General features: G+C 40.8%; 1 protein-coding gene across 4 annotated transcripts in view; it reads right to left on the reverse strand.

The window, feature by feature from the left end:
* Positions 1 to 9,183, reverse strand: part of LOC104952322 (multiple PDZ domain protein-like) — a 33,239-nt gene extending 24,056 nt beyond the window's left edge. Inside the window, exons 1-7 of one of the 4 annotated variants that reach the window (XM_010779133.1) lie at positions 8,989 to 9,183; positions 8,221 to 8,368; positions 7,930 to 8,016; positions 7,457 to 7,631; positions 6,890 to 6,927; positions 5,502 to 5,624; positions 5,287 to 5,391 (exon numbers count right to left, since the gene is read on the reverse strand). In XM_010779133.1, the coding sequence (XP_010777435.1) occupies positions 5,287 to 5,391; positions 5,502 to 5,624; positions 6,890 to 6,927; positions 7,457 to 7,631; positions 7,930 to 8,016; positions 8,221 to 8,301 (609 nt within the window). In that variant the 5' untranslated portion in view covers positions 8,302 to 8,368; positions 8,989 to 9,183. Of the gene's footprint in view, positions 1 to 5,286; positions 5,392 to 5,501; positions 5,625 to 6,889; positions 6,928 to 7,456; positions 7,632 to 7,929; positions 8,017 to 8,220; positions 8,525 to 8,988 lie in introns of those variants that run through there. The other 3 variants (XM_010779134.1, XM_010779132.1, XM_010779135.1) reach the window with 3 other exon arrangements.
* Positions 9,184 to 10,089: the final 906 nt, after the last annotated feature.

Consider the following 10,089-nt stretch of genomic DNA (forward strand, 5'->3'; position numbering starts at 1 on the left):
TCTGTTCAGTGGATCATTTGTATTATCTGACAACAGGGACAAGTTCCAAGAAGTGGGTTTTACTCTTTGGTACTAAGTAAATGCCGGAAGGCTTTTTTAAATCTGTTAATGTTCCAGATTAAAGGGGTAGCCACATTTTACTCAGAAAAGTTATCAATATATCTCAGTGAAGCTATTTCTTGGAACTGTTCACACATTTTAGAACAACTGCTGAACTGTGTTTGTCACATCCAGTGTGTGGTGCCCAAAGGACTGTCAACACCATGCTATCCAGTGCTTTGCAACCAATGCAGTGTGTGAACTTTAGGAGGCAGCTGGATCCAAACGCTCACAAAATAAAGGTTAAATATTTGATAAGTTATTATTAACTACAATGGGATTAACATACAGATCCTTGTTTTAGAAGAAAATGTGTCCATGCCAATGTCATAAAACCGCCAGTCAGCTATTCAACCCTAAAAAAATATGTGTTAACAGCTACACGTCGTGCAGCTGTAAACAAAATGAGCTCCCGTGAATTAGGCCTGCTTTCAATATATTTCCTTGTTGACAAGGTGTAAACAGGGCATGCTCTACTTTGAAGAGAATGGTAAAGGGACTGAAAAAGGTGGGGCTAATACAACAATTATGAGCTTCCTTAGTTTCCTGCATATGAGCCATAAGCGGCTGATATCATTAACATGTGTCAGATAAAGATGAAACTCCTTCATATCAATAACGTTTCTGTTGGATAGGGAAATTAATAATTATCACCAAAACAAAACAATTAACTTGACCTGAGAGGTTTGCGGACAGTAAACAGCAAGGATACACTGGAGCTCTATTGGCTGATTGTGTTCTAAACATTGGAACCTGCCTGAATGGCATGTATTGAACACTTTTGTTGAACTAAAGTGAGTAGTAATTAAATTGTGCATTTCCTATTTGTGATGTGTGGAAATTGTATCGAGTATACAGTTTAGGAATACAACAAAACTGATTGAGATTGTACAGTTCCATGCTTCACCAAACATCCTCTAGCTTTGTTCCTTCATGCTCAGTCTGGACATCAGTGACTTCAAGTTACAATGAATTCTGGCATGTAGTGATGCAAAAGGTGCATAAGGAAAATATTACAATTATATCTGTACGAACTCTTATCACTAGCTAATGATCATCCACACATATTTGCCAAGTGCATTCATGACATTAAGAATTCATTGCCACTGATTTAAGTCAATGGAATGGAATGTCCTGAGCGCCATATGGATTTAGACTGTGACACAATGTTTGATGTTTTAGCTCCCTGCTGTTATTACATTGCATTTAGCTCACGCTTTTATCCAAAGTGACTTACAATAAGTGCATTCGACCAAGAAGATACAAACTTGAAGAAAACAGAATCACATAAGTACATTAGGTTTCCCTTTATTAGTATATAAGTGCTTTGTTAGTAATTCTATCGCTCGAAGTGGAGTCAAAAGAGATACGTTTTCAGCCTGCTCCAGAAGATGTGTAGGCTTTCTGCTGTCCTGATGTCAATGGGGAGCTCATTCCACCATTTTGGAGCCAGGACGGCAAACCAACGTGTTTTTTCTGATGGGAACCTGGGTCCCCCTCGCAGTGAGGGTGCAGCGAGCCGTTTGGCTGATGCAGAGCGGAGGGCACGTGCTGGGGTGTATGGTTTAACCATGTCCTGGATGTAGGAAGGGCCAGATCCATTCACAGCATGGTACGCTAGTACCAGTGTCTTGAATTGGATTCTAGCAGTTACTGGAAGCCAGTGAAGGGAGCGGAGGAGCGATGTGGTTTGGGAACATTTAGGAAGGTGGAAGACCAGACGAGCCGCTGCATTCTGGATGAGCTGCAGAGGTCGGATGGCACATGCAGGTAGACCAGCCAGGAGGGAGTTGCAGTAGTCTAGGCGTGAGATGACGAGAGCCTGGACCAGAAGTTGCGTCGCTTTCTGGGTCAGGGTCAGGAGGGGACGTATCCTCCTGATGTTGTAAAGAGTGTATCTGAAGCAGCGGGTAATAGCAGCGATGTTTGCAGTGAAGGACAGTTTGTTATCTAGGGTCACACCCAGATTCCTTGCAGTCTGAGTCGGGGAAACAACAGAGGGGCCGATGTTGATTGTTAGGTGAAGGGTGGGATAATCTTTTCCCGGAAGAAAAAGCAGTTCAGTCTTGTCAAGGTTGAGCTTGAGGTGGTGAGCAGACATCCACCGAGAGATGTCTGCTAGACAAGCAGAGATGCGTGCGACGACCTGGGTTTCAGAACGGGGAAAAGACAGAATTAATTGGGTGTCTTCAGCGTAGCAATGGTATGAAAAACCATGCGGGCTAATGAGAAATCCGAGTGAGTTTATGTACAGAGAGAAGAGGAGGGGACCAAGGACAGAGCCCTGAGGGACCCTGTAGTTAATTGACAAGGGTCGGACTCGGACCCTCTCCAAGTTACCCTGTAGGTGTGGCCTTCGAGGTATGAAGTGAGGAGGGAAAGTGCAGAGTCGGAAACTCCAAGTTCTTGGAGAGTGCGAAGGAGGATATGATACAATACAATGGCTTGTGTGAGCGTTAATGGTTAAGGTAAAAGTTGCATATCAAATATTTCTCATTTAAGGGGATTCCTAAAGAGCAGGTTACGTTAAATACACTCTGGTTTAATGTCTTGGGTTAGTCATACGGGCACAATTTAAACTCAAATAGACAGACTATAGAGTTATATCACCAGTTTGTGCTTCAAAAGAAAATTCAGGCAGTTTGTATGTGTTGTATGGGTTTTGGCAAATCTGCTCCAGCGAAGGCTGTTGGGAAGCCTTTTAACCTTCTTCTGTGAAAATTTCTTCTAAAACAGATATATTTTCAGTTGATATCCGTCACCTGTATAACCAAAGAACAACAATTCAAAACTGATAGGGTGGCATAGTGAAAACTCAAATGTTACTGAATTAATTGATCAAATGTGTTGGTTCAAGATCAATCTAAGGCTATTCTTAAAGAAACAGGTTTACAAAGTTGATTTTGACAAGAATAGAATGGGGGAAACAAATGTGTTCCATGTCGCATTTGATTCAATCGTGTATGTTCCAGAACTGTTTAATTATTTATAATAAACCACCTTGTGTATATGTAGCATACGTGTTTTGTGTTGTTGTTGGATTGATTGAATTTAGTTACATTTCTCATCTAAGTACCCTAGAACTGCTCCAACAGCAACAATTATTATATGGTCAATTGGAAAATTATTTCAGAGACAATTCAAATATACGCTTATTCTGGATTCAATCTCTTTTTCACTTCTTCATACTCCACTTTTTGATTTCTCCAAACTCAAGAAAATACATCATCCTCTTTCATCTGATGGTACCTAAACATGTGATTTTCTTCTAGATCCATATATAGTTTTCATTCCTCCATAAAGAGGAGTTTGGATGAGGGAGTGAACATACTAAAAGTCCCCACAAGAAACAATGTTAAAATAAATGTCCCTTTTTATTGTCCTTGACAGTGAAGCTGTGATTTAAGGTGGCGGAGGGGCAGTGAGCAAATTGTGCTCCAGTGTCCTTTCATCTGAATGAAAAGAAGCCAACTCCCAAACCATTGTGATTGTACAATGTTTTTTGCTCAAGTGACAAGTACACAAGTGCAGCTTCAAGACATGTTTTACATTTTAAAACCCCTGGCCAATAGCCCTCTGAACACTCAGGTGCATGGTTGTCATTCAGTCCATTCAGAGGACAGGTAGTGGTCACTTTAGCATATTTGCATTTGATGTTTATGTAGACTGACTCGCCTTTGTGCATGTGATAAATCAAATTCAAACATGTCGGTCACAGTGTTTGATTGTGACGATACAGTGATGCTCATGTTGACTCTGAAAGAAAAATGAAGAGTTTGTGTCCTAGATATATCAGTACTTGTCATGGTGTTTCTAATCTAACATTTCCCCATGCTCTTTTACCACAACGTTTCTGTTGTCCGTGTGTTTTTGTTTATTCATATGAACTAGAGATTGTGTGATGTGTTTATGAGTGTTGCCCTGCAGTTCAGAGGTCCATCTGCTCAGCAGGAGGGAGATAAGATTATCCCTCTGGAATGCAGAGCTGCTCGTATGGACACACACTCCTACACACACGCTCCAGTGGTCTGTACACACTCACTGTTAAAGTATGTCCATGAGACACAAAAACATGTAATTATTTAGTGGAAATCTATCCTGATGAACGCTTTGAGGAGGAGAGAAGCATCCAACATGACCTGCAGATTGGAGTGAGGTCTCCCCGTCTGCTGCTTCACCATATGGTTTATTCAGCAGATTATTTATTTTGCTGAGTAGGTTATGCAATAGAATGGCTATTGCAAATGCAATCTTATATAATTTCAGAAACAGTATTCTATTATTCCCATCAATTTTTCAACCCTGTCAATTTTTTCAAACCTGCTCCCACAGACAAAAAAATCACTGGTTTCTATATCCAGAAAAAAACTATTCAAGGCACATAAAACATCTTGTTTTCTTGAAAGAAAATTAAATGTAAGGTCAAATTAATGTTTTTATTATTAACATTAATGTACTCATGTGAGTATATAACATTTGATTTGCACCTAGTATGAAAATGTTTGTTTTCTTTTTAGTCGGGTTTTTTCTTTTGTAAAAGTTTGATATTTTACATTACATTACATTGCATTTAGCTGACGCTTTTATCCAAAGCGACTTACAATAAGTACATTCGACCAGGAAGATACAACCTTGAAGAAAACAGAATCATATAAGTACATCAGGTTTCATAGAGCCAAACATTTCAAGTGCTACTCAACTGGCTTTAGATAAGCCAGCCCTTTATTAGTATANATTCGGATGAGCACCAACGGTCAAAACATTTTTGTCAGCGCAGCGCCTCCACAGATCTGGAGCCCTAGGCGAACATCTATAACGCCAATGCGACAGGCCGGCCCTGGTCCCAGGTTACGCTGTAGGAAGTGTAGGTACAACGCTACATTTCCCGCCCTGCTGCAGTCATACAGTAGGCTACGGAGAGCGGCGAGAAACATTTCCTCAGGCATCGAAAAGCGGAACCGAAATTCACATTTCTAAATGGTGTTGTTGGAATCTAAGTATTGGTACCCAACCCTACGTTTAACGCACAGTGGAGACATACATATGTATTCAATACATTAAAAAGTGCATTTTGCACAATAGGGTACCTTTAAAGTTTATTTACAGCAGTGCTGCTTTGTGTTTGTTTTTGGATTAAGTGTAAAGTAGGACCACACAATGAGGTTGGTGTAACACCGGCAGTGATACCTTCAGGCTGATTTTTCCGTAGCTGTTCTTCAGCATGCTGACGGCCTCGCTGTGCGACAGACCGTCCACAGACTGACTGTTAATACTGACGATCCTGTCCCCCACCTGAGCACACACACACATACGGGCTTTCTTATTTTATATGGGGTATTATTGTGTTTCATTGATACAAAAAGAACAAATCCTAACACACAGCCAAAATGATCTTAGTCTACCTTTAGTTTGTGCGTTTTGGCAGCGACACCGTTGGCCTGAATCATGGCGATGAAGATGGGTATGTCACCCAGCGGGCTGCCCTTCCCCCCAGCTATGCTCACCCCGAGAGAGTCACTGACAGTCTGAGGGGTGAGAGTGAGAGGAAACGTCGACATAATTGTAAAGACTTGCTTCAGATGACGAGTGCTAATCTCCCCTCAATGATTTCAGCTTCCTCAGGAAGTGCCGGTGTTACACCATCATCTCTAACCCATCACATTCTGTATCATGCTTTCACTCTGTTGGAGCAGACACCTTTGGGTCAGTTTGTTGGTTGGTTGGTCAGAATGCTTTAATAAACAAATGAGACCTATATACATGTTGATGTTACTTTCGTTATATGAGCAAAAAACTGGCTTTTCAATCAAAGAAGGAGGTAGGGGCACGTGTATGAGGTAGGGGAACGTGTAGGAGAGTGGTCGTTTGTGCATATCGTTCCAGGTTAGGCTGACGGATTGGATATCCGATGGGTCAGGCGGATGTTTGTTTTAAACACCCTCACCACTGCATCATTGCTTTAATATATAAGAATGTGCATGTTTCAATATATTTGGTGTAATAGAAGCCTAATTGTTTATTTTCTGCAGCTTTGAGACTTGTGGAAATTATATAAATATATCAGGTTGGCTTTGAGTCTGTTGTTATAATTTCAGTACAAAAACGTTGCTTAACAATGATTTATTTAGTGCAAAAAGCTTTTTAATGTTTATTTATATTTCTGCTACTGTAGTTGGTAGAAGGCCTTCGGTGCAGGGTGGCCGATGTAATTAATCCGCATTTTTAATTGGCAATAAAAATGTTTTTATCATACTTTCTCACAAGCATTATTTCCACAGGTAGGTAGACTGTTAAACATTTTGCCATCATAGAATTTGGACAGGGTCACATATTTGCAGTAGACCTGATAAACATAGATGTTGGATACACTATAATATCTAATAGGACAAACCAGGTGATCTGTCTGTAGAACACAAACACCTCATCTGACCATATTTGGTCTTCCTCAGGAAGCTGAACTCCGTCCAGACATCATGTGAGCGTTCAGACACCACTTCCTTCAAAAACAGTTACTCTTTCATGAGATGCTGTTAACAATCAGAAGTTATCCAGCAAAAATAAGTGTTTACATGTCAGCACATCGCAGGATTATGAGTCCCTCTCTCAGGTTTATACCTGCCATATACAAATATACACTTTAACCTCCATCAAGAACTCAATTTCTTCCATTGACAATGTACTTTTTAATTGTTATACTTATATTTGTGTTATTCTTATAATTGACTTGTCTGTGTATAGTTAGTGGAAGTGTACAGTATGTCTGCAATTTGTGTAATACTTTTTTATTTACCCGTGTGATCTCCACTGTTCGGATACCAGCATCTACCCCTACACAAACACACAGAAAGGAAAAAATAACAGTGATTGTCTGCATCAATATCACACTATCATATTATATCATACAAACATCATATAATTACATTATTTACGATTCCATGAAAACCTGTTTAAAGCTATAGAAAAACTTTAAAGTAACTTAAAATCCTGTTAAAATACTTTAGCTAAATTCTTTTACCCCATAAGAGACATGTGAACGTGGCATAAATCCACTCCTTTATGTAACCCTTCACATGACATTGACATTGTTTACTTTACATTTAAGTAAACCCAAAGACATCATTTATCACCTTACATCTTTTTTTTAACGCTGGCCTATAAACTGTTTAAAGATACTGAATAATTCAGTCATTTCAAAGTATACACAAGATTGAGGATTTTTTTTATTACAAATTATTTTTGTGAGAATTCAGGCTTTGATGCTGCTTGAGAAAGTTCAGTTAAAAAAAACGTTATCCACTCCCAACATGCAGGACATGTTATGTATTTTTTCATGTATCCTAATAACTCCGCTCTCTACCTGTGTTGTTAGAGGAGGAAGTGATGTCACTGGTGGTCTCCATGTTGTTGTTAAGGGGCAATAAGCCAGTGGGGGTCATTGTCGGGGGGTCAGAGTTCACAGGGTCAGGTGATGTTGAGGTATGTGTGAGGGGTGGAGCCACAATGCCTGAGCTGTTCCCACTCACGTGACTCATCTGGAATAAAGACAGATTATACAAAAGATGATATTTCTTGCTTCTGTTATCAGCTGTTTACAAATCAACAGGCTGTCTCTTAAATCATGTTTGCACACACTGCTTAGTAGCACCTTGAATAATGGTTCAACTTTAAGAGAGAATAAATGTGCACCATTTAACACTTGCTTTAATTATTCTATTAATATAAAACACCGAACTATATATACAGTGCAAGCACACACACACACACACACACACACACACACACACACACACACACACACACACACACACACACACACACACACAAACACACCTGGCTTCCTTGTGAGTTGCGTCTGGAGGTGATCCAGGATGCAGCTTTGAGTCGTCCGAGCTCCAACAGGACCAGACCTCGAGCACACTGCAGGACACAATAATACACATTCCAAAGTACAAATATGTGACCATCAATCTCCACAGCCCAGAGACCTTTGTTTCCTGTCTGTTCTACACTTCCATAGATCAAGTTAAGGCAAAAATGCAAAGAAAATTATAAAAAGAACACCTGAGCCCTTGAAAGCAATCAACAATTGTATGTGTGTATGTATGTTTACGTGTGTGTTACCTTCAGTATTGCAGCGACAGTTTCCTGGGAGGCATGTCTTGTGTCTTCTCCGTTGACTGACATGATCTGATCTCCCTGCATCAGACGACCGTCCAGCTTAGCGGCGCCCCCTCTGACCACCTCAGAGATAAACACACCACTGCCACTCCTTGCACATCCACACACAGTCGTTAAGTCTCTAAAATATGATTGGTACGCAAGGATATAACATTTCTATTAGTGGTGCAGCCTTAACTTTAAAGGTCACCTATCATGCAAAATCCATTTTCATGTCTTTTATAAATAAACATGTTTCCCCTCTGTGGAAAGAGATTCTGTAAAAACAAAAAAAATATTCGCTTACTTTTTGTCCTGATCCATTTAAATAAAAACCTGTCTGAAAATAAACTAATCAGATTTTGGCCACTTAATTATGTCATAGCGATTAGCCAATCAGCAACCAAGGTAGCACCATTGTGTTATTTTTAACCAAATCTCTCAGAGGGGCGTGGTGAGTGGCTCCTTATTTTCATCCAAAGTAACAGACAGAGAATCAGCACTTTTGAAACAGGGCTGAAACAGAGGGCATTATGGGATGCTACAATGGGTGATCTCTTTGGTATTTTGAGCCAAACACTTAGACCTATAATATATTGATGAAAAAACAGTATAATAGGGGACCTTTAATACATTTAGTTTGACATTTTAACCAACAACAGCAGTAACACACACTGAGGGTCTGCAGTGGAATGTGTGAGAAGTGATCAAGAGTGTTAGTTTTCAGCGGACCTCTTCCCAACGATGCTGAGTCCCAGCCCCCGGCCGCTCCTCTTCTGCAGTTCCACCTTGAAGACGTCCAAGTTCTCCTCGTCTCTGTACTGCGCCTCGTCCCTCAGCACCGTCAGTCGGACCGTCGCCGGCGTCTGTCTCAGGGCGGCGATGGCCTCCTCGTGAGACGCCCCGCGCAGGTCCACCCCGTTCACCTACAATTCAATAAACTTAAATAAATGCCTACGTTTTGTGCAGCTTCAACAAAAAGAATAACCATAATCTGATAGATGAAGGGTTTCAGTATGGGCTCAGAACAGTCTCATAATACACACATGCACACAGAAGGATTTCTATCTATAGCCAATCAGATGTCTCCTCCATTCTAAGACAATCACATGAGCATGCCCCACGAGGGAATGATTTATTGCGTTCATGACGTAGCGCTTCATGTACGCATGTTGCGCAGTCCGAGCTGACAGGTCAATGGAGCCTGCCTGCCAGGCGCTCTAATCTCAGGACACCCTCCCACTCTCAGTGACATTTGCCACTTTCCGAACGGAAATGCACGCAAAAACAATCTTTTATATCTTATTAAGGTAACAGCCACTTTCCGAACCATTAATGGAATGCTGTGTACAAAAAACGGCAAGGCAAAACCGTTTTAAATGTGTGCTCCTGTAATGGCGAATACAGCTTTATTTATGTCTGTATGAATTTGTGTGGAGTGTGGAGGGAGCAGCTTACAGGAGCTTAAGTCGTACCTAATCGATCAAGTGTCCTGTATACGAAGTCCAGTTATACAGTCCCTGGATGTCCTCTGAGCTATCTTGGTTAACAATACTTTGCCTAACAAGCGAGATACCACTAGGCGGTCTTACGACCAGAGTATCCCAACCATGAGACCCTCAGAAATTGGAAGCATTATCAGCTGTTAGAACACTGTGTAAGCGCATTGAGCTCGCAGCGGGGAAACAGACCTTTAAGATGAACAAAGAACATCTTACACATGCTAGTTGTAGGTTATAAGTGCAATGCTGCATTCTGCCTGTAGCCACCATCTCCTTGATGAGCATACCTGGTATGCTGTGTGGAGCTGGACCTGTATTCTTTAACCAGGAA

Source organism: Notothenia coriiceps, unplaced genomic scaffold, assembly GCF_000735185.1.
Source record: "Notothenia coriiceps isolate Sejong01 unplaced genomic scaffold, NC01 NC01_scaffold00019799, whole genome shotgun sequence".
NCBI lineage: Eukaryota > Metazoa > Chordata > Actinopteri > Perciformes > Nototheniidae > Notothenia > Notothenia coriiceps.